The sequence below is a fragment of the Bos indicus x Bos taurus genome, chromosome 7 (genome assembly GCF_003369695.1).
Source record: "Bos indicus x Bos taurus breed Angus x Brahman F1 hybrid chromosome 7, Bos_hybrid_MaternalHap_v2.0, whole genome shotgun sequence".
NCBI lineage: Eukaryota > Metazoa > Chordata > Mammalia > Artiodactyla > Bovidae > Bos > Bos indicus x Bos taurus.
The window spans coordinates 63414415-63440485 of record NC_040082.1 but is presented as its reverse complement, the minus strand read 5'-3'; the positions used below and the strand labels follow the sequence as shown (position 1 = coordinate 63440485).

Sequence of the window (26071 nt, the reverse complement as noted above, 5' to 3'; positions counted from 1 at the left end):
AGTATCTTTTCCATTTCTTCTGACAGTTGTAATGTAATCAACTGGCAATACAGTGTATCCTTTATGATAATGAATAATAATTATTAAAAACAAAACCTACTTTGGAGCATTTACTTTATAAAGCCAGTACATCAAATTAAACTATTGTGTATTTAATTTCCAATCTTAAGACATGGCATTTTTCAACGATTTTAAATTGCCATAGGAAAACATAATAAAGAGGAAATTTTAACACATTGAAAGCACTTGCTGTTCTTTACAAGGAAAATATTTTAGTATTAAATTTTTCCTCTAATTAAACAGCTAAGAAATTTTCATTCTTGCTAATGACTACTTTTTGAAATGCCTTTAAAGATGGCTGATCACCCGAACAGCTATAAAACATGACCTACTAACCTACTTTTACCACATGATTTGAAATGACTGATCTTGTTTCTCTCTACAATCCCAGATTTGTGTGGACAGTCAAATTAATAATACACACTTTGCCTTTCATAGCTGACTACAGAAAATTATCTATAAATTAACTATTTCTATGAAATGTTTAGTTAAACATAGCAATAAATCAGTGTCCTTTTAAAATCAAGTATATTTGCAGAATCATTTACAAATTTATGTTACAGCTTTTAAAACTAGCTAATCCATGTTACAGCTTTTAAAATCAGTTGGAACACATAATTCAATGTTACAGAAAATTATCTTTAAAAATTACAAATTTATGTTACAGCTTTTCAAATCAGTGGGAACACACAGTTCAATGTCACATTTCATTTTAAAGACTTTGTACTATAAAAACTTGACTTAGAAAAGCATTAGTGAAAAGGAAAAGGTCAAAATCATTTTTCTTCTCTGTTTTAAGAAATGATAAGTTCAGATCCACAAGATGGTACAAAACAAGGCTACCTTACATGAGACTGAACACAGTGTTTATGGAATCTTGAGCTCCACACAATCCCCTTGATTTTATTCACTTTTCAAAACAGGATAGTGGCTTTGAATCAGTATTGTCAGGGATGACTAGCCCTGACCCACTTAGAAATGCTCATTTCATAATTCCCTCTCTTTTCAGGGGCTTCATACTGTGTCTGAAAACACTGAAAACAGCAGCAAGTTCTTCCACATTCAGAGACGCACTAGCTGGCATTTCTGATTTTAAAATGAAAACCCTTAATTTTTACTTTACTAATTTTACATTTACTAATTTCCTTTGGGGAAAGCTTAATTTAAAGGAATATGGAGCAAAAGCAAAAAGTCTTAACTTATTTAGAATATAGATTATATATCTTTTAAAATATTAAACACCAACCTCTTTTTTAATTAATTATTTTAATTGGAGGCTAATTAATTTACAATATTGCAGTGGTTTTTGCCATACATTGACATGAATCAGCCATGGGTGTACATGTGTTCCCCATCCTGAACCCCCCTCCCACCTCCCTTCCCATCTCATCCCTCAGGGTCATCCCAGTGCTCCGGCCCTGAGCACCCTGTCTCATGCATCAAACCTGGACTGAAACACCAAATTCTTAAAAGAAAGGCAGAATAGATCTTCAGAGCATAATTATATTGGTAAGGCGATGGCACCCCACTCCAGTACTCTTGCCTGGAAAATCCCAAGGACGGAGGAGCCTGGTAGGCTGCAGTCCATGGGGTCGCTAAGAGTCGGACACGACTGAGCGACTTCACTTTCACTTTTCACTTCCATGCACTGGAGAAGGAAATGGCAACCCACTCCAGTGTTCTTGCCTGGAGAATCCCAGGGACGGTGGAGCCTGGTGGGCTGCTGTCTATGGGGTTGCACAGAGTCGGACACGACTGAAGCGACTTAGCAGTAGCAGCAGCATTCAGTTGGGACAAACAGTAACTGCTTTTATGACATGATTGTCTATGTAGAAAATCCAGTGGAATGTACTAGATGCCAATGGAGGCTTCTAGAACTAAAAGTGATTTGAGCAAGTTTGCTCCCTGGTGGCTCAGACAGTAAAGAATCGGCCTGCATTACAGGAGACCTGGGTACGATCCCTGGGTTGGGAAGATCCCCTGGAGAAGGGAATGTCTACCCACTCCAGCATTCTAGCCTGGAGAATTCCATGGACAGAGGAACCTGGTTGGCTACAGTCCATGGGGTCACAATGAGTCTGCCATGACTGAGCAACAAAACACAGCACAGCAAGATACAAGATCAATGTACAAAAGTCAATTATATTTCTATATATTTGCACCAAATGATTAGGAATTAAAACATATAAAGCAATATTGTTTACAACAGCCTTGTAAAAACTATAAATACCTAGGGTGTGTGTCGCTCACTCAGTCATGTCTAATTCTTTGTGACCCCATGGACTGTAGATGCTAGGCTCCTCTGCCTGTGGAATTTTCCATGAAAGAATATTGGAGTAGGTTGCCATTTACTCCTCCAGGGGATCTTCCTGACCCGGGGATCTTCCTGACCCAGGGATCAAACTCACGTCTCTTGCATCTCCTGCACTGGCAGTTGGAGTCTTTACCACTGTATCACCTGGGAAGCCGAAAGATTAGAAGGCTAAGGATTTGTGCATGCTCAGTTGCCAAGTCGTATCCAACTCTTTGCCATGCCATGGACTGTAGACCCCTAGACTCCTCTAAAATACCTAGGGTATCTCTGGGGGGGGGGGGGAAAGTGTGCAACACCTGTATAAAAACTCAAACATTGCTGAGAGAAATTAAAGAGGACCTAAATACATGAAAGCTATATTATGTTCATCAGTTTGAAGACTTGATATTTTTAAGCTATCAATTCTCCCTACACTGATTTCTAGATTCAAGGCAATCTCTAGCAAGATCCCATCAAGACTTTTTTTTTTGTAGATATTGACAAACTGAGTCTAAAATGCAAATAGAAATACAAAGAATATCGAATAGTCATAATAAAGCCTGGATGGGAGGGGAGTTTGGGGGAGAATGGATACATGTATACGTATGGCTGAGTCCTTTCACTGCTTACCTGAGACTATCACAGCGTTGTTAACTGACTATACCCCAATACAAAATAAAATGTTAAACAAACAAACCAATAAAACAAAAGAGCCAATAGGGCCTTGAAAAAGAACAAGTTGGAGGGCTAAAATTACCTGATTTTAATAATTATTACAAAGTTACAGAAACAAGGCAGTGTGATGTTGGCATAAAGATGGGAAAATATATCAATTAAACAAAATAGAGACTCTTAGACCATGTATACATGAACAACTGTTCTTCTGCAAAGATGCAGAGGCAATTCAGTGGAGAAAAGCAACAATCTTTTCAAAAGCTAGACATGAAGTAATTGGATATACATACAAAAAAAAAAGTGAACTTCGATTCATACACAAAAGTTAACTCAAGGGGGCTTCCCTGGAAGCTCAGACAGTAAAGCGTCTGCCTACAGTGCAGGAGACCCGGGTTCGATCCCTGGGTCGGGAAGATCCCCTGGAGAAGGAAATGGCAACCCATTCCAGGATTCTTGCCTGGAAAATCCCATGGACTGAGGTGCCTGGTAGTCCACAGTCCATGGGGTCGCAAAGAGTCGGACACAAAGAGCATGAAGTAATTGGATATACATACAAAAAAAAAAAGTGAACTTCGATTCATACACAAAAGTTAACTCAAATGAATCATAAACCTACATGTAAAATCTAAAATTATAAACCATATAGGAGAAAATCTTTGTGAACTTGGCTTAGGCAAAAATTTCTTAGATGGACATCATGATCCACAAAAGGTCAAATTGATAAACCAGACTTCATCAAAATGAAAACTTCTGCTCTTCAAAAGGAGAGTAGAAAGACAACTTACATATAGACTGGGGGAAAAAAAAAGGTTGTAAGTCTTATGTCTGATAGGGGATTTGTATGCAGAATGTATAAAGAATTCTCAAAATTCAGTGAGAAAACAGACAACCGAATTAAAATTAGGCAATATTTTAACAGACACATAACCAAAAAGGTTGTACAGATGGCAAATAAACACATGAAGAAATGTTCAACAGCATTATTTACTAGGGAAATGTACATTTAAACTGTATTGTGATACCTCTAGATATCTATTAGATTAAAAAGTGGGGGTGAGGATGTGGAGGAAATGGAGCTGTAACACACTTCTGGTGGGAATATAAAATAGCCTTGTTGGAAAAGACTGGCAATCTTCTTTAGAAGTTAGTTCAGTTCAGTCTCCCAGTTGTGTCTGACTCTTTGTGACCCCATGGACTGTAGCATGCCAGGCTTCCCTGTCCATCACCAACTCCTGGAGCTTGCTCAAACTCATGTCCAACGAGTTGGTGATGCCATCCAATGATCTCATCCTCTGTCTTCCCCTTTTCTTCCCGCCTTCAATCTTTCCCAGCATCAGGGTCTTTTCCAATGAGTTGGCTCTTTGAATTGGGTGGCCACAGTATTGGAGCTTCAGCTTCAGCATCAGTCCTTCCAATGAATATTCAGGACTGATTTCCTTTAGGATTGACTGGTTTGATATCCTTGCAGTCCAAGGGACTCTCAAGAGTCTTCTCCAGCACCACAGTTCAAAAGCATCAATTCTTCGATGCTCAGCTTTCTTTATTGCCCAACTCTCACATCCATATACGACTACTGAAAAAACCATAGCTTTGACTAGACAGACCTTTGTTGGCAAAGTAATGTCTCTGCTTTTTAATATGCTGTCTAGGTTGATCATAGCTTTTCTTCCAAGGAGCAAGCGTCTTTTAATTTCATGGCTGCAGCCACCATCTGCAGTGATTTTGGAGCCCAGGAAAATAAAGTTTGTCACTGTTTCCATTGTTTCCCCATTTATTTGCCATAAAATGATGGGACCGGATGCCATGATCTTAGTTTTTTGAATGTTGAGTTTTAAGCCAGCTTTTTCACTCTCCTCTTTCACTTTCCTCAAGAGGCTCTTCAGTTCCTCTTGGCTTTCTTCCAGAAGGGTGATGTCATCTATTATACAGTGCAGCTCTTGCATACTAGGTGTTCACCCAAGAGAAATGAACATGTCCAAAGATGTGTACAGTAATGTTCATAGCAGCTTTATTTGTAATAGCCAAATGTCCATCTTCAGGTGAATGTATATATAAACTGTGTTATATCTGTAAAATGGAATACTACTCAGCAGTAAAAACAAATGAGCTATGATATTCATTTCCCTGGTGGTTTCCCTGGTGGTTAAGATGGTAAAGAATCCACCTGCAGTACAGAAGACCTGGGTTCAATCCCTGGTCAGGGAAGATCCCCTAGAGAAAGGAATGGTTACCCACTCAAGTATTCTTGCCTGGAGAATTGCACGGACAGAGGAGCCTGGTGGACTACAGTCCATAGGGTAACAAAGAGTCAGACAAGACCGAGCAACTAACACTATGATACTCAAAATAATTATGCTGAGTGCAAATAACCAGATAAAAAGAGTACATACTCTATGATTCAATTTATGTAAAATTCTAGAAAATGTGAACTAATCTGTAGTGTCAGAAAGCAGATGGGGAAAGTGTTGGAGGAGGGATTATAGACAGGCATAAGGAAACTTTTGGAAGAAATGTGTATGTTCAGACTTATCGAATTGTATGTTTTAAGTATCTGCAGTTTATTTTGTCAATTATACCTTAAGAGAGTTGTTTGCAAAAAAAAAAAAAAAAAGTATGAGGGGGATTTGTGTTGATAGAGAAGTTTATAGAGAAATATGTCCGTGATGTAGTAAGCAAAAGAAGTTCCAGAATATTATATATAATTTGATCCCAGAGTTTTTTTTCAAACTTAGCAAATGAGAGTAATAAAATTCTTGCTTCTCATTGGATACTTCTGTGTATGTACGGAAGGTCTAGTAATTTACACAAGAACAGTGTTATCCTCAGGGAGTGAGATGTGGCACAGGACGGGGAGTTGATATACACATATTTAACACTGAACTGTTAACACTCTCAGTATTTTAAGTTTCATGTATCTGTGTATTAATAAAGGGTGCACTTTCCAGGGAAGTTACGTTCTAGACCCTGGAACTGTGAATTCACTCCCATTCGGATGGGCTGGTCGTTAAGATTTCACCGCGCAGGTGTCACATCAATTTAGCTGAAGGCCAGCAGGCAGAAAACCCTCCCAGTCACCACTTAAGGAGATGCCCCTGAGCGGGTGGGAGCCGGCACGCACAGGTCCCCTGAGACAGTTGGAGCTATGCGCATGCGTGGCCGCCCGGGGGCGGGGCCGGGGGAGGGCCTGGGGGACGCCCGCGAGCTCTGGGGTCTTCGTCCCCGGCCCAGCGTATCCGGTTCCAGGGCAGCTGCCCAGAGCTCGGACGGGGGGGAATTGGGCCGCCGCCGCAGCCCGGCCGGCGAAAGCCCGGGCGCGCGGAAAGACACGCGGTGGTGTGTCTCCAGGTATCCTTTCCTTCTGGGGAGAGCGGAGGTCTGCGGGGGGCTGCGCCTCCACTAGCTTTGAGGAAGCCGCGGGCAGGAGCGCGGGTCCTGCCCGGGGCGGGTTGTTTGAGGACCCGGCTAGCGCGCTTTCTCCCGGAACGGGGAGGCGCGACCTGGCGTCCTCAGCCCGGGCACTGGACTCCCCGAAACGGGGAGCGGGAGGGGGCACCCCCGGCTAGAGACTCCTCCCGACCCCAGGCCAGGCTGCCGTGGCCAACCCCCACCCCTGCATTTGCTTTTCCTCGAGGTGGGGTCTTCTGTCTGAGGTTTTACAGCCTCGGGTTGTTCGTTTCTTCCTATGGTGGTTTTTCTGCAGGGCCCAGCCCGGGACCCAGGTTTCCCGAATTTAGTCATTTTGTTCATCTTTGGAGGGTAAGCTCTGAACGGATTATGTTCGTCTTAACCTCTCTCTTAAGCGCGTATTAGTTGATGTTTTCATTACCTGTATGATTACTGATTACGCGGTCTCTTTTGCACGACGACTTGAAGTGTTTTCCCTTAACAGGAGGAGCCTGTTAAGAGTTTATGTTTACAAAGGCATGTCCTGGAGAAAAGTAGACACAAGCCTTCCCTGTAATTTGGAAGAATCTCTGCCCTTTTAGGTGTTATTGGTTTTGTCTTTATTTACCTGTGCCCAGAAATTTCCCCCAAAATATGAAGTGGAAAAACTGATTATTTGCTCAGAAAAATGTTGCAAAGTGCCTTCTTGAAACCTTTGTATTAATTGTTAAGATCCCTTGGTGTAACCAACACTGAGAAGAGACTCTCCCCATTTCAGAAGCCTTCCCTGTAAGAGAGCCTGGCTTGCAGTCCTCATTCCCTTTTCCCTTCGGAGTTGCAGGAGAGGTGGAGAGGGTTAAGAGAGGGGAACAGCTGAGACTCTCCCCCACCCCAGTTTCAAGGATTTAAACACATTGCCCAGTTCAAGTTTTTAAGAGTCACAACAGTAGAAAGTTGGCAATCACTGCTTTAAGAAAGATTTGTTTGACATAAATACATACCAGTTATTTATGTCCTGTTGGAACTTTGATGATACTGTAGTTTGACTTTCATATTTTAAAAAATTGTAGATTTTAGATTTAGAATGGAACCCAGAGGTCATGTGGGTTGCAAAGAACATAAATATTTTTGAAAACATTCTTAAAAAATTATATTTTGTCCTCTGGGCTATGTTCAGTGGGAAGACTTTGCCCTTTGGCACAATTTACTCTTCTATTAGTATTCTGTCAAGCAGTCAAGTTTCAAAACTATATTTTGAAATAAATCTTCCGCTCCCCTGTCCAGGCTACACCTCTCTGGCCATTGCACTGATGACTACTAGGATTTCAGACTCCTAACAGAGGTCCCCTGCATATGGGGGGAGCAATCTAATTTCTCAGTGTGCCACTTTAGAAGAGTTGCTTAAGGACATTTGCTCATTGTTTTTGTTCATTTTCATCTTGTTGCTTCCAACAAATATGTCTCATTTTTTTAGATAGTTTTAAATCTTTATGCTTTATCTGTAGTATTTACACAATATTTCTACTGTTGTGACTCATAAAAACTTGACGTCTTTAGAAGTGCCTTCTGTGTATTCATTTCATCAATCTGGAAGAACCTGGTGATGGTGCAGAAGATAGCTGCTTTCATTTCTGCTTCCAGGCGGGCTTTTAATGTTCAGTAACCTGTCTTTGATTATCTTTCCCTCAAGAATACTGTGGGAGAGTTCTTAGATACTTTTAGAGGCTCTGATTCACAGGGTCACCCATCTGCCAAATTAATTAACATATTTAAAAAAGGGAAATTGGGTTAGGGTGGTTAGTGAAGCCACCAAGTGGACTTTGAATCATCATTACGTTTTTTCCCCAAGTGCTGATAAACCTGTTTTGTGCTTGTGATCACTGTCAAGTTTGCTCATTTCTACATGTTTCAATTGTGGCTTACCACCTGATGGGGTCCTAAATTCTGGTTTTGTCTTCCACCAGTCCTCACTATTTGGTGACTCTTAAAACAACAGTCAACTCCCTTTAGCCACCAGGAAAGTAATTCATCTGAGTTTAAAAACTCCAGTGAGCCGATCTGAGTTAGGTACCTTCACAACGCCTACTTCTGGGTCTTAGGTAGAGACTCCCTATTTATATATCCTTTCCAGATCTCTTCAGTGTTTTCTAGCATAAAGCATGACCTGCATACATGGAATTAGCCATATTGATAGCTCAGTAGAAGAGTTTCTGTGGTAAATAAAACCATGTGTCATTTGGTTGGGAAAGTATAAGTCACTTGACTGACCTCTCTCTTCTTTTGTGGTATTCCTCTGAAAGTGTCCCTGGTGGCTCCCATCTGCTTAGTTCTGGAGTAGAATATAAAGGCGAGAGAGCTGACCTTGCCATTATCTGGAAGATGGGGTTTGTATGATAGTAGAGCAACACTTGGCAGTCTGGAAATCAAATTGTGGATATTGGGCTCTAATTCATTCTCCCTGTCTGTCTTCCAGAGCTCTATTTTAGGAGTAGGATTCAGAGAGAAGAGAGCTGGCTGATGGTGGGCATTAGAGATTGAAGATAAGGTTTTAGTGGATTATTAATAAGTTGTCTCCTCCACCTGCTGTGTGTAACTCAGTTAGGCTTACAAAAAGGAGCAGAGTGAATTTATTTAATTTTACTTTATGACACTTATTCATGATGCCCAGACAATGAGTTTTATCCTGGTATTGTTGTAGTTGTTCAATCGTGTCTGACTCTTTACAACCCCGTGGACTGCAGCACCCCAGGCTTCTCTGTCCTTCACTGTCTGCCAGAGTTTGCTCAAGCTCATGTCCATTGAGTCAGTGATGCTATCCAACCATCTCATCCTCTGCCATCCCTTTCTCCTCCTGTCTTTAATCTTTGCCAGCATCAGGGTCTTTTCCAGGGAGTTGGCTCTTCGTATCAGATGACCAAAGGGTTGGAGCTTCAACTTCAGCATCAGTCCTTCCAATGAATATTCAAGGTTGATTTCCTTTAGGATTGACTGGTTTGATCTCCTTGCAGTCCAAGGGACTCTCAAGAGTCTTCTCCAGCACCACAGTTTGAAGGCATCAATTCTTTAGGGCTCAGCCTTTTTTATTGTCCAGCTCTCACATCCATACATGACTACTGGAAAAACCATAGCTTTGACTATATGGACCTTTGTAGGCAAAGTAATGTCTCTGCTTTTTAATACGCTGTTAAGTTTGTCATTGCTTTTCTTTCAAGGAGCAAGCTTCTTTTAATTTCCTGGCTGCAGTCACCGTCCACAGTGATCTTGGAGCCCAAGAAAATAAAGTTCTGTCACTGTTTGCATTGCTTCCCCATCTATTTGCCATGCCTGGTGTAGACCTGTTTTTATTTTCTTCTGTATCCATAGACTGCTCCTAACTCTGATAAGTCACAGAAATTGATCAAACTTCAAAGAGAATACTAATAAATCATGAACAAATCAATTATGTCTGTCAATACAGGTGAAAAATTTAAAAACCACAGAAGCTTATGGTAACAGCAGACAATGGCACCCCACTCCAGTACTCTTGCCTAGAAAATCCCATGGATGGAGGAGCCTGGTAGCCTGGTAGGTCGCTAAGAGTCGGACATGACTGAGCGACTTCCCTTTCACTTTTCACTTTCATGCATTGGAGAAGGAAATGGCAACCCACTCCAGTGTTCTTGCCTGGAGAATCCCAGGGATGGGGGAGCCTGATGGGCTTCCATTTATGGGGTCGCACAGAGTCGGACACGACTGAAGCGACTTAGCAGCAGCAGCAGCAGTCAGACTACATTCATATGGGAATGATAAATAATAAAAGTTCTGTCTGCTTATTTAATTATTATAACTGTAGAGGTGTTCAATTCAGTTCATTTGCTCAGTCGTGTCCAACTCTTTGCGACCCCATGGACTGCAGCACACCAGGCTTCCCTGTCCATCACCGACTCCTGGAGCTTTCTCAAACTCATGTCCTTCAAGTCAGTGATGCCATCCAACCATCTTATCCTCTGTTGTCCCCTTCTCCTCCTGCCTTCAATCTTTCCCGGTATCAGGGTCTTTTCTAATGAGTCAGTTCTTCACATCAGGTGGCCATAATATTGGAGCTTCAGCATCAGTCCTTCCAATGAATATTCAGGACTGATTTTCTTTAGGATGGACTGGTTGGATCTCCTTGCAGTCTAGGGGTCTCTCAAGGGTCTTCTCCAACACCACAGTTCAAAAACATCAGTTCTTCGGAGCTCAGCTTTCTTTATAGTCCAATTCTCACATCCATACAAGACTACTGGAAAAACCATAGCCTTGATTAGATGGACCTTTGTTGGCAAAGTAGTGTCTCTGCTTTTTAATATGCTGTCTAGGTTGGTTATAACTTTCCTTCCAAGGAGTAAGCGTCTTCTAATTTCATGGCTGCAGTCACCGTCTTCAGTGATTTTGGAGCCCTAGAAAATAAAGTCTGTCACTGTGTCCTTTGTTTCCCCATCTATCTGCCATGAAGTGATGGAACCAGATGCCATGATCTTAGTTTTCTGATTGTTGAATTTCAAGCCAAGATTTTCTCCAGGATGGTGGAGTAGAGGGATGTGTGCTCATCTTCTCCTGTGAGAACTCCAAAATTACAACTTGCTACTGGACAACTGTCAACAGGAGAATGTTGGATCCCACCAAAAAAAAGATACCCCACATCCAAGGGCAAAGGAGAATCCCCAGCAAGATGGTAGGAGAGGCAAAATCGTGTTTAGAATCAAACCTCATACCTGCCAGAGACTCTTGGAGGGCTCAAACAAACCTTGTGCGCACCAGGACCCAAAGACCCTGCAGAGACTGAGCCAGAACTGTGTTTGAGTGTCTCCTGTGGAGGTATGGGTCAGCAGTGGACTGCTGCAGGGGCAGGGGCTCTGGGTGCAGTAGACCTGGGTATGGCATGTGACCATTAACCCCACCATAGAGCCCCCAGAACTTACACAAGACTGAGGAAACAGACTCTTGGAGGGCACAAACAAAACCTTGTGTGTACCAGGACCCAGGAAAGAGCAGCAGGGACCCCACGAGAGACTGACTCAGCCTTGCCCGTGAGTGTCCAGGAGTCTCAGTGGAGGCGTGGGTCGGCAGTGGCCTGCTGCAGGGTTGGGGGCACTGAGTGCAGCAGTGCCTGCATGGGACCTTTTGAAGGAAGTCGCCATTATCTTCATTACCTTCTCCATAGTTTGGCCTTAGGTCAAACCACAGGGAGGGAACACAGCCCTCCCCATCAACAGAAAATTGAATTAAAGATTTACTGAACATGGCCCTGCCCATCAGATCAAGACCCAGTTTCCCCCTCAGTCAGTCTGTCCCATCAGGATGCTTCCATAAGCCTCTTATCCTTCTTCTTCAGAGGGCAGACAGAATGAAAACCACAATCACAAAATCTAACCAATCTGATCACATGGACCACAACCTTGTCTAACTCAAACTATGAGCCATGCCGTGTAGGGCCACCCAAGACAGACGGGTCATGGTGGAGAGTTCTGACAAAACGTGGTCCGCTGGAGAAGGGAATGGCAAACCACTTCAGTATTCTTACCTTGAGAACCCCATGAACAGTATGAAAAGTAGTGGTGGCATGTGCTTCTAAAAACTGGAACTGAAAGATTTACATAGCCTATTAACAAATGTAATCAGGGCTACCCTAATTGTTCTGTAGTAACTCGCTATATGTTTTTATTAAAATGTGAATTTTTAGAGCCCTCATTTGACTGTTTGATCCACAGTCTTCTATTTGAGTAGAGCTTCATGTGTAATTCCTGGTGAGTGTTGCTCTATTTCTATTGATGAGGCTAGTGGTATTTTGTTCTTGTTTTTGCTTTAATGGGCAGCTTTTCTTCTGAGTGGAAAATAGTTTGGGAATCAGTAATTTTCTGATAATAACTTTCAGCATATACAATGATATATAAATGCCCTAAGTATAAAAATTGCTGAATTTTTACTTATATATTCTGATGAATGTGTTTTTGTGGTGTTTTGCCAAGCTAGGAAGTGAAATCAAATGGATATTGGTGAGTACCCTATGGCAGCAGTTACTTCATTTCATTCATTCACCGTGAACTGTAACTTGGGAGCCTTCTTTAGGTAAGAAAGTTGGTAGTTTGAAAAAGAAATGATCAGTTTTGAAAAACGATTGTATATGCTTAGGCTGGAATTTCTATATCTAGGTTTTCAAGCTAATAAAGATCCCTTTGTCTTGCACTTGATCATATGTTCCAGATGTTCATTGCTAAAAAATTATTTCATATAAAATGTATGGTTTGTGGATGGGTTTTCTATTCTGAAAGTTGATGTACATGAGGAAAAAGAAAACTAAGATGTTATTTTTTGATAGAACTATTGGTACATACTATCGTTTAGTTATTTTTGGTGACTCTGTCAGTGAATTGGGAACTTAAATTTTTTTAACAGATACACAGGTTTAACATTTAATCCCTGTTACATGCGGTTTTAATATATAGCACAGTTCCTTTATTTAGAATCACAAGGTGGTTTTCTAACTGGGCATTTGGATGAAGTCTTTGTTTTATTTTTGGCTTCACTGCTTTTTTAATGAGGGATTATGTTAGCAATAACTTTTTGGTAATTCCTTAGTAAAATTTTAGCTTTCCATTCTGTAGGCTTCCTAATAAAACAGTTACAAGCAAAATGTCCATAAATGTGCTCAGCTTCAGAGGTGAGTATCTGACGTCCATTCCTGTGCTTTCCTTGGACCGTTGTATTTCGTTTTAGGGAATTAACCCTTTAAAATAGTACATGCTTTGAATTATTGATGTCAGCAGCTGCGCATATTCTACATGGTACTGCTCAGTTACGTACGTAAACTGGTTTAGTCAGATTAAGATGCGCACTGGCTCTTCTGCCTAGTGCTCGAGATACAGTTTTTTCCTACCCCTCCTTCCCTTTCCCAAACCCTAAAGATGGCCTTTCATTTTGCTCAGTGATTTTATGGGTCATTCCTATTTCTGGGATCCATCTCTATGTTGTGGTTAAGAAATGTTTCCCATCAGACAGTGACTCGTGAGACAGGGATATTTACATATTAAATAAATATTTCATTAGATTTGAAGGTATGTTTCAGTTATGATACCAAATCTTCCACATACACATACCTAGCATCCAGGGATGAGAAGAGGGTTAAAGAGTCAACCAAAGTTAAATAAAATTCAGAACTACCCTTATTACTATTTTAAAATGTATACTTAAAATACTTTGAATTCTTATGTAAAATATATGTACAAGATAACCCTATATACTTGGCTATATCTATACCTGAATTTTGTCTGCACTTAGTTTTGTCTCCAGCTAATAGGAGTCATCCTTTCTTTATGTTGGGAAAGAATGCTCGTTCCTTTGCTATGTTTACATCAGCTAGTGAGGACCCAGTATGCTGCTGCGGCTTCAGTCCCTGCCATATCCCGCTTCTCTAGATCTCCCATGTCCTGGGTGTCATCTGAAAACTGTCACAGGCCATTTGGCTTTTCGTTGGAACTGTGCTCCAGCTTAAGCAACATAATGAAATTTGTTCAGGAAAATGCATTAGATGATTTAACAACAAGGGCGACATTTATTGAGCACTTACTATGGGCTGGCACTTGAGTTACTTTAATCCTCTCTACAACCTTATGAGACGTAATGCATTTCTCCCTGCTTTTCAGGGGAGGAAGCTGAGGCTTATATTAATTTGCTCAGACAGAATCACATGGTTGGTAAATAACAGAGTTGGGACTTACCCAGATCCATGCTTTTAGTTATGTTTTATAGCTCCCAACGATCCCCACAACCCCACCCTGCTTGGAGTTCTCAGCACAATTGCACTGTGTTAGTGAGAATACAGTAATTGACTAGGAATAAACCTGGCACATGCTCTGCTTCCTTGGACCTTTCTTCCTGGAAACTTACCCCGACTACCCCCTCCCACATACAAACTCAAGAATATGCCATTCCCTTAAACTTCCACCAGCTGGTCCCAGTTTCAGTGATGGCATTCATCACTGTATTTTGCTGTTTCACCATAGCTCTTTGAGAACAAGTTCCCTCCTATTTGGGGCTTCTCTGGTGGCTCAGATGGTAAAGAATCTGCTGGCAGTGTGGGAAACGTGGGTTAGGAAGATTATCTGAAGAGGGGAATGGCTATCCAATCTAGTATTCTTGCCTGGGGAATCCCATGGAAAAGAAGAGCCTGGTGGGCTACAGTCCATGGTGTCGCCGCAAGTCGAACATGACTGAGCGACTAACGCTTTGACTTTTCCCTCCTGTTTATCTCTGTATGTCTAGTGCTAAGTAGTGCCTATCAATGCATGAAAGTGAAAGATTCCTGTGAAAATTGTCTTAAACTGTTTCTCATTTTCTGATGTTGTTATTCCATACAATTAAAGCAAAGTATAGGATGGGAATGTGGGGAAAATGATCACTTACCATTGTTTACTGTTTACAGAATGAAGAGGAACCGTTTATCTTTCATGAATAAAGTTCTCCAGTCTTCACCTGCAGTGAAACAGCCAAAACTTGGGTGCCATTCTTCTCTCAGCCAGACTCACATGCGTGCTGCTCTTCTGGACTGGGGGAATTTGCCTCACCACGTAGTGTTACGCATTTTTCAGTATCTTCCTTTAATAGATCGAGCCCGGGCATCTTCTGTCTGTAGGAGATGGAATGAAGTTTTCCACATACCTGACCTTTGGAGAAAGTTTGAATTTGAGCTGAACCAGTCAGCTACTTCATATTTTAACTCCACTCATCCTGATCTCATTCAGCAGATCATTAAAAAGCATGCTGCCCATCTCCAGTATGTCAGCTTTAAGGTAAGAAAAATAAGCAGTACATAAAAGCGATGACTTAAGTTTTGTTAGTATTTGTGTTAGATCATTATACTGAAACAGTCAATGAATAGTTCAGAATTCTTATCCCAATCTATTTCCTGTTTGTTGTTACTTGCATAGATTTAGATGTAGTACTTGAGCTACAATTGAATAAACTTCAGCTTCCTTCATGTAGATGCCATTAATAATTTTAATAAAATTCAGGTAATCTTACAAGATTCGAAAGTATAAAGTGCTTAGAAAGTTCATTTGTCATCATCTCTGCTTTTCCTTTTTTGTCGAATATAGTGTATATTAGAGAAAAAATACTCATTTATTTTATAGTTTGAAGGGATAAGTACAGTTTTGTAGTTGAGTATTGAATTCTGTTAAATAATTATATTGCCAGTAACCTTCTAATGTTACATTCATGAAATTAAGATTTTTAATTGTCTCTGTAGGTTGATAGTAGTACTGAGTCAGCAGAAGCTGCCTGTGGTATACTTTCGCAGCTGGTAAATTGTTCTATCCAGACTTTGGGCTTGATTTCAACGGCCAAGCCAAGTTTTCTGAATATGTCCAAGGTAAAGATGATTTTTTTTGTGAGATTGACTACAATTCTTAAATATTATTGAACTAGACACACACAGGGCTTCCCAGGTGGTGCTAGTGGTAAAGAACTTCCCTGCCAGTGCAGGAGATGCAAGAGATGCAAGTTTGATCCCTGGGTTGGGAAGATTCCCTGGAAAAAGAAATGGCAACCCACTCCAGTATTCTTGCCTGAAAAATTCCATGGACAGAAGAGCCTGGAGGGCTACAGTCCCTGGAGCTGCAGAATCAGACACGACGAAGCAACTGAGCATGCATTCAGTCAAACATAATTCTTTTCCTAAAAATAGATCACAACCTTACTTGCATTCAAATAATTACTTAAAGCAGGTTTTTGTTGACTAGCACTTAGATACACATTAGATATTTTTGATGAGATATCTAATGCATGGTTTCATTCTTTAGATCTGTTTTGTAATTTTAATAATTGTGTCACAGCAGATGGCATTAATATAAAATCTAGGTGTTGTATTTAGAATTTCCAAGTGCCAGTTTACATAGTTACATTGAGTGTAGAGTGTGTAGGGCCAATAGTGGGTATCTTTCCTGAATTCAGTTGTTGCTCCATTGGAGGTGGAACAGTGTCATCTTTAACTAAATGTACTATACTGGTTAGGATAATGTTGGCATCCTTGCAGTAGAAATTCCAAAGGAACAGTGGCTTGAAAACATGGCTGAGGTTTATTTCTCTTACACTAAAGAAATCCATAGGCGCCGCAGTCCCTAGCTGTGGCCTGGCTGTCCACTAGGACTGTGGAACCCACATTCCGCCTAGGCGCTTCCTTTCTCTCCACGGTGTTGTCTTCATTTTCATTTCCCAAGATGGCTTTCTGTGCTCCAGCCATCATGTCCTTGTTCTAGACCGCTGGAGGGAATAAATGGGGGGGAAGAGTGTGCCCTCTCCCTTTCAAGGTGTACAAGGCTAGCCATAAGTACCACACAGGGCTTCTTACTGGGCAGCTTAGCTCTGTGGCCACAGCACATCTCTGGGAAGCAAGGAAAGTCTTTTAGCTGGGTGGCAATATGCCCAGCTAAAAATTAGAACCAGATTACCAAAGAAGAAAGGATGATGGTTCTTATGAAGCCACCAGCAGTCTCTGCCACAGAAATTAATGACTGCCTTCTCTTCATTCGGCTTTGACTTGAATGCCGTGTCCTCAGAGAGGCCCTCCTTGACCCATTTTGCTGAAACAACACCCCCTCCTCTAGTTACTCTCTGCAGTGTTTTATTTTCTTTACATCATTCATCAGAACTTGAAATCACCTTATTTATTTAATGTTTACTCTTCTCCTCCTGAAACAGAAGACATCAGCTCCTTGAGGGTGGGGACTCTCTTTTGCTTATTTACCATAATAAACCCAGAATTAGAATAGTGCCTCATATGTAATAAGCACTGAACTCTGGTCATCAGTGAAACTGACTAATGGAAGCCTTCCTGTAGAAGTGGATGGAGGAATAGCAGCATCTCCGTTCTCATTAACTGGGTCATGGCTCTCTTTTAGAATGCATTTCTGCTAGCCTGTTAATCTTTTTAAGAGGTATGCTGAAAAAAAATGGGTCACTTGGGGATTCAATAATCAGATGAAAACTTACTACTTCTAAATAGTTATTTTTGTTTATGAGATAGGGAAGCAGATTAGCCTGAAATTCTTAGATTCTGGGCTGTCTCTCTGCTGCACATCAGCTTCCAGGGCCAGCTTCTGGGTTACCTGAGGCAGTTACCAGAGGCTTCATTCTAAGACGCGCCTCCACACAAAATGAGCTCTGTGGCTTCTGGCAAAGTTGTGGATGTCTCTGTGCCTCAGTTCTTTGATTTGCAGACTGAGGGAAAGTGATGTATGGATACAGAATGTTGATCTGCCTGAGAAGTACTGACCTAGAGACTTCCATGGCAGTTCAGTGGTTAAGACTTTCCTTCCAGTGCAGGGGATGTGATTCAATCCCTGATTGGGGGGCTAAGATCCCATATGCCTTGTGGCCAAAAAACCGAAAACATAAAAACAGAAGCAGTATTGTAATAAATTCAATAAAGACTTTGAAAATGGTCCTCTTTTTAAAAAAAAGCAATAGTACATTGTTACTGTAATGAAATATGTACTCTAATGCTTAAGTGTGTCCTTCAGGACTGAAAGAGTCCTATGGAAGTTGATTAAAAGTGAAATAAACCTTACATTTCTTAAGGGAAAAGAGTGAACTGTTTCTTTTCCTCTAATAATTTTTGGCACCATAAAGTTTAGTAGAACTATTCAAAACCCTGAAGGACGATGCCATCAAAGTGTTGCATTCAATATGTCAGCAAATCTGGAAGACCCAGCAGTGGCCACAGGACTGGAAAAGATCAATCCTCATCCCAATTCCCAAGAAGGGTAGTACTAAAGAATGTGCTGAACATCAGATAATTGCACTCATCTCCCATGCTAGTAAGGTCATGCTAAAATCCTGCAAGCTAGGCTTCAGTATTTTGAGAACCAAGAACTTCCAGATGTCCAAGCTGGTTTTAGAAAAGGAAGAGGAACCAGAGGTCAAATTGCCAACATTCAGTGGATCATAGAGAAAGCCAGGGAATTCCAAGAAAACATCTACCTCTGTTTCATGGACTGCTCCAAAGCTTTTGACTGTGTGGATCATAATAAATTGTGGAAAGCTCTTAAAAGAGATAGGAGTACCAGACCATCTTACCTATCTCCTGAGAATCCTGTATGCAGGTCAAGAAGCAACAGTTAGAATCCTGTATAGAACAACTGATTGGTTCAGGATTGAGAAAGGAATACAACAGCGTTGTGTGCTGCCACCCTGTTTGTTTAACCTATACGCTGAGCATATCATAAGAAATGATGGTCTGGATGAGTTACAAGCTGGAATCAAGGTAGAAGGGAGTAACCTCAACAACGTTAGATATGAGGATGATACCACTCTAATGGCAGAAAGCAAAGAGGAACTAAAAAACCTCTTGATGAGGGTGAAGGAGGAGAGTAAAGGAGCTGGCTTAAAACTATATGTTAAAAAACTAAGATCATGGCATCTGGCCCCATTACTTCATGGCAAAGAGAAGGGGAAAAGGTGGGAGTAGTGTCAGATTTCCTCTTCTTGGGCTCTAAAATCACTGTGGATGGTGACTGCAGAAGATGATGATTGCTTCTTGGCAGGAAAGCTATGACAAACCTAGACAGTATGTTGAAAAGCAGAGATATCACTCTGCTGACAGAAGTCTGTGTAGTGGTCTTCCCAGTGGTCATGTATGGTTGTGAGAGATGGACCATGAAGAAGGCAGAGCACCGAAGAGATGAAGCCTTCAAACTGTGGTGCTGGAGAAGATTCCTAAAAGTCCCTTGGACAGTAAGGAGATAAAACCAGTCAATCTGGAGGAAAATCAATCCTGAATTCTCATTGGAAGGACTGATGCTGAAGCTGAAGCTCCAGTATTTTGGAGAAAAAGCAAGAGAATTCCAGAAAAACATCTACTTCTGCTTTATGGATTACACCAAAGCCTTTGACTGTGTAGATCACAACAAACTGGGAGATTCTTCAAGAGATGGGAATACTAGACCACTTTACCTGCCTCCTGAGAAATCTGTTTGCAGCTCAAGAAGCAGCAGTTAGAACTGGACATGAAACAACAGACTGGTTCCAGATTGGGGAAGGAGTATGTCAAGGCTGTGTATTGTCACCTTGCTTTTTAACTTATATGCAGAGTACATCATGAGAAATGCCAGCTTGGATGAAGCGCAAGCTGGAATCAAGATTTCCGGGAGAAATACCAATAACCTCAGATATGCAGATGATACCACCCTTATGGCAGAAAGTAAAGGAACTAAAGAGCCTTTTGATGAAAGTGAAAGAGGAGAGTGAAAAAGCTGGCTTAAAACTTAACATTCAAAATATTAAGATCATGGCATCCGGTCCCATCACTTCATGGCAAATAGATGGGAAAACAATGGAAACAGTGCCAGACTTTATTTTCTTGGGCTCCAAAATCACTGCAGATGGTGACTGAAGCTATGAAATTAAAAGATGCTTGCTCCTTGGAAGGAAATCTGTGATCAACCTAGACAGCGTATTAAAAAGCAGAGATATTACTTTGCCAGCAAAATGTCCTTCTAGTCAAAGCTATGGTTTTTCCAGTAGTCATATACGGGTGTGAGAGTTGGACTATAAAGAAAGCTGAGTCCCAAAGGAGTGATGCTTTTGAATTGTGGTGTTGGAGAAGACTTGAGAGTCCCTTGGACTGCAAGGAGATGGAACCAGTCAATCCTAAGGGAAATCAGTCATGAGTATTCATTGGAAGGACTGATGCTGAAGCTGAAACTCCAATACTTTGGCCATCTGATGCAAAGAATGGACTCCTTGGAAAAGACCCTGATGCTGAGAAAGATTGAAGGGAGGAGGAGAAGGGAGTGACAGAGGGTGAGATGGTTGGATGGCACCACTGACTTGACAGACATGAGTTTGAACAAGTTCCGGGAGTTGGTGATGGACAGGGAAGCCTGGCATGCTGGAGTCCATGGGGTTGGAAAGAGGTGGACATGACTGAGTGACTGAACTGAGCTGATGTGAACATCTGACTCATTGAAGTCCCTGATGCTGGGAAAGATTGAGGGTAGAAGGAGAGGAGGAGAGAGAATGAGATGGCTGAATGGCATCACTGATGCAGTGGACACAAACTTGGGCAAACTTTGGGAGATGGTGAAGGACAGGGAGGCCTGGTGTGCTGCAGTCCATGGGGTCACAAAGAGTCGTGCACGACTGGACAACAACAGCAAAGTTTAGTAAAGAGGTTCGGCTGTCCACCATTTGAGAATGTGTGTAACTCAGTTTACACTTGTATAAACCATTGATTTCTTGTAAAGGAATTATGATGTATAACCAATTTGGTCATTCTATTAGGGACAGTAGAGCCTTTGATAGAATCCAAGTTGATTATGAAAAGGAAAAAATGTGCATAGATTTGTTTTCTAGACTTTCTGTGTCAAAAAATGACCTGAAAAGTTCTGAAACTCCACCCATTATGAAGTCAGACTGTAACTAAACTTTTTTTTGTCAGTCTTCAAAACAGAAAGTTTTCAAAATGTATCTTTGTTTAGATAATTTGCTAGAAAAAAAAGTCTCTGAAGAATATGACATCATTTATTCATCAACAGTAAATATTGACTTTTACTATGTACCAGATACTATTTTAGGTGCTAGAAATACACGAATGAATAAAACAGATAAGAATTTATTTATCCTAGACTAGGGTGTTGACTCAGTCCAGATAGTAAATTTCAGGCTTTGTGGGGCCTATCGCTCTGCTCACTTCTCGCACTGTAGTGTGAAAGAAGAGCAGTACATAAATGAGTCCCACAGTGCTCTTCTATGGTCAGGCTTTAATTAGGGACACTGAAAGAGCTTCACTTAAGTTTTGCATATCACAAAGCACTCCTCTTTAAAAATTTTCTTTGAATCATTTGAAAATATAAAAACCATGCAGTGGCTTAGATGATAAAGAATCCACCTGCAATGCGGGAGACCTGGGTGTGATCCCTGGGTCCAGAAGATCCCCTGGAGAAGGGAATGGCGACCCACTCCAGTATTCTTGCCTGGAGAATTCCATGATCAGAGGAACCTTGTGGGCTATAGTCCATGGGATCGCAAAGAGTCAGACATGAATGAGTGACTAACACTTTTCACACTTAACTCATGAGCCGTACAATAAAGTGGACTGGACTTGGCCCGTGGACCATAACTTGCCAACCTCTATTCTAGGAAATACATAAGATTATATCCTTTTAATGTTGAAAAGTAAATCCTTAAGAATGAAAATAATTGGAAGATGTGTTTATGAAATCTTTGAGACTTCTTCCTCTCTCACTATTCCATTTAGCAATGATAAAAGTAATAAAACTGTACTTTGCTATTTCTCCTGGCTAATGGCACTATGAAAAGCAGTAATATGTTGATCACTTTTATTATGCTATTATAAGCATATGTTGATATATTAATAAATAGTTTTGATGAAATTATTGCAGCTGTAGATTTTAAAATAATGTTTTATAATTTTTTCTTATTGCCATGCTAGTCTCATTTTGTGTCAGCACTTACAGTTCTTTTTGTTAACTCAAAATCATTGTCATCAATCAAAATTGAAGACACGCCAGTGGATGATCCTTCTTTGAGCATTCTTGTGGCCAATAATAGTGGTACTCTAAGACGCCTAAAAATGAGTAGCTGTCCTCATGTTTCATCTAATGGTAGGTTTTATTTTTGAGCTCATATGATGTTTTATTATAGTAATAGTAGTAATACAATTTCCTGTTGAACACTACATGCTTATGAGATATAATTCATCAATCTTTCTTTCAAAAGAACTCAGTGTATTGATGTAAGCTAAATATAGTTTAAATTGCTTCTCCTAAGAGTATCTTACTTATATATATATTTTTTATTGTATGTATAATTATATATATGGGGCTTTTCGGTTGGTGCAGTGGTAAAGAATCTGCCTGCCAATGCAGGAGACGGAAGAGATACAAGTTCAATCCCTGAATGGGGAAGATCCTCTGGAGAAGGAAATGGCAATCCACTCCAGAAGGACTAAGTACACATATTCACATAATTATTTATATTATATATATATATATATATATATATATATATATATATGCACACATACACACATACAAATACAGATTTGCATGCAAATTATATATATATATCAGCATCCATCTCAGAAATCATTAGATGTCTATTCTAGGAAATAATGAATAACTGATACAAATTTAAATTCACAAAATGTTGTGTTAGTATCCATACTCTTTGTGTTTAAAGATTTTTCCCCATTTCCTGCAGGAATCCTTTGTGTAGCTGACCATTGTCAAGGTCTTAGAGAACTGGCATTGAATTATTACATGCTAAGTGACAAACTTCTCCTGGCGCTTTCAAACGAGACTCATGTTAACCTTGAGCATCTTCGAATAGATGTTGTGAGTGAAAATGCTGGACAAATTGAATTTCATTCTATTAAAAGACAAAGTTGGGATGCACTTATTAAACACTCCCCTGGAGTGAATGTTGTTATGTACTTCTTTTTATATGAAGAGGAAATGGAGACGTTCTTCAAAGAAGAAACCCCTGTTACTCATCTTTATTTTGGTCGGTCAGTAAGCAAAGAGATTCTAGGACGGCTAGGTCTTAACTGTCCCCGACTAACAGAGTTAGTTGTATGTGCTAATGGTATTCAGGTCATTGATACTGAACTTATTTGTATTGCTGAACACTGTAAAAACTTGACAGCCTTGGGCCTCAGTGAATGTGAAGTTAGCTGCAGTGCATTCATTGAGTTTGTAAGACTGTGTGGGAGAAAGCTAACCCACCTCTCTATCATGGAGGAAGTTTTGATACCTGATGATGTGTATAGCCTAGATGAAATTCACACTGAAGTCTCCAAATACCTGGGAAGAATATGGTTTCCTGATGTCATGCCTCTCTGGTAATTGACTACTGAACCAAAGATTCTTAACTTTTTTTTTTTTTAATCTATAAGATTAGCTTCTTTCTGTCTATGCAAATGTAAATTTTAAGATGCGTTGCTGAAATGTGTTAGGTGAAATCTTGTATTGTTTACAAACTACCTTAATGGATTATAGCAGAAGCATTTGAGAAACTATGAGAGATTTGAAAAGACAGAAATCATAAATAGAGCACAGACACTGTATGGTGGGTTAGATAGTTGATAGCTGCCGCTGCTGCTAAGTTGCTTTAGTCTCGGCCTACTCTGTGCGACCCCATTGATGGTAGCTCACCAGGCTCCCCCGTCCCTGGGATTCTCCAGGCAAGAACACTGGAGTGGGTTGCCATTTCCTTCTCCAATGCATGAAAGTGAAAAGTGAAAGCGAAGTCGCTCAGTTGTGTCCGACTCTTCGAGACCCCATGGACTGCAGCCTACCAGGCTCCTCCGTCCTTGGGATTTTCCAGGCTAGAGTACTGGAGTGGGGTGCCTTCTCCAGATAATCAGTTTGTAGATAAGTTCCTCAGCCTTCCTTGAAGGCATATTTTGACTTGCTAAATAAATTTGTAATATTGAATTTTGGATCCCTTAAATTATGTCACTTACAATTTTATATTGTTAATTGTTTCTGTTTCATCTTGGTATTAATATACTTTACAAAATATTTAGTATTAGAAACTAAGAGTACACTCAAAGTAGAGATACAGAGGCTGGCTTAATTGAACTCTATTTTTTAGCAGTATATAAGATCATGTTATGATTCAGTAAATAACTTGTAATTTCTAGTGCATTTCGAATTCTACTTTGTTGTATTAACTTGGGAGAAAATGGGCATTAGATTAACATTAAATAATGCTAATTCATTTTATAAAGATACTGTGTAATTGGTTAAACACACTACTGAGATAAAAAGTAAATTTTTTAGAGGGTGTTTGTGAGGGAATCAGCATTTACTGGATATATTTACTATGTATCTGAAACTATGCCAGATCCTTTGCAGAAGTGGTTGTTTAATTAGTAACACAGCCAAAACACTTTAATTATTGTTTATATTTTATAATTATACTTTAATGGCTACGATTTATTGCCTTTAAGATGAATATGTATCCTTAAAATGACCCATAAGACCCCACAGGTTCTGGCTTCTGGCTTCTCCCTGCTTCTTTGACCTTGTCTCCTCCCACAGGTGCCCTTTGCCCCTTCTGTTCTCATCCTCTTTCAGTTCCTTAAAATTGCCATGCACCCTCTAGTCAGAGCGCATTTGTACATATTCTAGGCAGATTTTAAAGTCATATGTTATTGTTAATATGCCCTGAGTGTGATAAATGTTGTCACAAAAATGTAGTGATTCCTCCCTGTCCAGCTATGGCCTCTTAAATTGACCACTTACCTTGTTCTTTCATTAAATTACTTTCTTTCAGAAAACTCAAAACATTTTCTAAATAAAGATGGATTTTATAGTCATTTAAGCTAATATCTGACACCAAAATTTTAAGTATATGTTATAATCACCTTCAATAAAGAAAATTAAGTTACTCAGTGCTGTTACCTCCCTGTCATTTGAACCTGTGCAGTACTTTAGACTGAACATTTTAACACTCAAACCTAAAGGAAAAGGAAATTAAGAAAACAAAACAACCTTCTGATACAGTGCACCAGAGGGCGCTATATTCTAGTGATTCTGAGGAAAGAAGTCCTTTAGTCTAAAGTTTGCATTTATGTTCAACAGATATGAGAGTGCCTGTGGGAGGCGAGGCAGAAAGCAGCATTTTCGCTCTTCTTTGGAGAAGCCGTCTGTTCTGGGTAATGAGTGTGGTTTCTAAAACAGTCACTTCAGAAGGTTGATTATTTAGAAGACTAAATGTATATGTCATTGTTCAAACATTTTAGAGCTCCTTTTAAAATTGCCTTTGAAATCTGTATGCTATTTCCTTTTTTGTGATCTCAATGGGAGCACAGGCTTTGTCTTTTGAAGAAAAATGTAATCTTTGGAAGTGACCTAAAGTTACTTGGCACTAGGGAGATGAATAAGGTAGATGATCAAACCAGACACTGCTGGTGTTGCAGTTTTCTTCTTTTTAACCAAAACTTAAAGTCTTAATTTGCTAGCCTTGTATAAGATGTTATGACACAGTAGAGAATAGTATCTAACTGGATATGAGAAAGTACTGATGGTGTTTTATAGACTAAACTATCTGAGAGCCGTCAGTGAGTCTTCTTCCTGAATACCCACCCGAGTCCCGTTGCCTCTATAACATCTTATTTGTAATGATAAATACCCGTGAAGTCACCTCCCAACCGTAAAACTACAGCATTGATAGTAACTTAAATTTTTCTATGTGGTCCTTCCCTATCCAGTCCTGAGATAACTAGTGTTTATTATTTGCTCGATTTCCTTTTTATATGTTTTTATCACATATACATGTGTTCCTAAAAATTCTGTTTTGGCTTTAGTTGTTTTGACTTAATAAAACAGTATCATGCTATATGCCCTTTTGAGCTTTTTTAATGATTCATCTATTTTGTTATGTTTAGCTGAGGTTCATTTATTACAACTGCTGTATAACATTCCATTCTGTACCGAAACCACAGTTTGTCCATCTGACTATTGACAGGCATTTGAGTTGTTCCGGGTTTTGCTATGACAAATAGTCATATTATGAGCATTCTTGTACACAGGTGCTAGTATACCAAAGCAGCCCCTTCTCTTTAGTAAAAAAGTTAAGTTGACTACATTTCCAATCGCATAGCTCCACTAGGAG

At 40.2% G+C, this 26071-nt stretch overlaps 1 protein-coding gene across 4 annotated transcripts; it reads left to right on the top strand.

The window, feature by feature from the left end:
• Positions 1 to 6149: 6149 nt before the first annotated feature.
• On the top strand, positions 6150 to 25797 carry LOC113895336 (F-box/LRR-repeat protein 21). 4 transcript variants are annotated; one of them, XM_027546442.1, is made up of 6 exons: positions 6324 to 6373; positions 6729 to 6784; positions 14853 to 15219; positions 15678 to 15800; positions 21882 to 22053; positions 22652 to 23613. In XM_027546442.1, the coding sequence occupies exons 3-6, from the start codon at positions 14854 to 14856 to the stop codon at positions 23293 to 23295; spliced, it is 1305 nt and encodes a 434-aa protein (XP_027402243.1). In that variant the 5' UTR covers positions 6324 to 6373; positions 6729 to 6784; position 14853; the 3' UTR covers positions 23296 to 23613. The 4 variants fall into 4 exon arrangements, with proteins under 4 accessions (XP_027402240.1, XP_027402243.1, XP_027402242.1 ...); XM_027546439.1 differs by lacking the exon at positions 6729 to 6784 and having other exon boundaries at positions 6150 to 6373; positions 22652 to 25797; XM_027546441.1 differs by lacking the exon at positions 6324 to 6373 and having other exon boundaries at positions 6392 to 6784.
• Positions 25798 to 26071: the final 274 nt, after the last annotated feature.

What these genes read in the sequence shown, in the direction of transcription:
- LOC113895336 (XM_027546439.1), top strand. Translation starts at nt 6,171, where the DNA reads ATGCGCATGCGTGGCCGCCCGGGGGCGGGGCCGGGGGAGGGCCTGGGG. An exon ending in GTTTTCTGAATATGTCCAAG is followed by an intron (nt 15,801 to 21,881) that starts GTAAAGATGATT and finishes TTGCCATGCTAG; the next exon opens with TCTCATTTTGTGTCAGCACT. An exon ending in TCCTCATGTTTCATCTAATG is followed by an intron (nt 22,054 to 22,651) that starts GTAGGTTTTATT and finishes CATTTCCTGCAG; the next exon opens with GAATCCTTTGTGTAGCTGAC.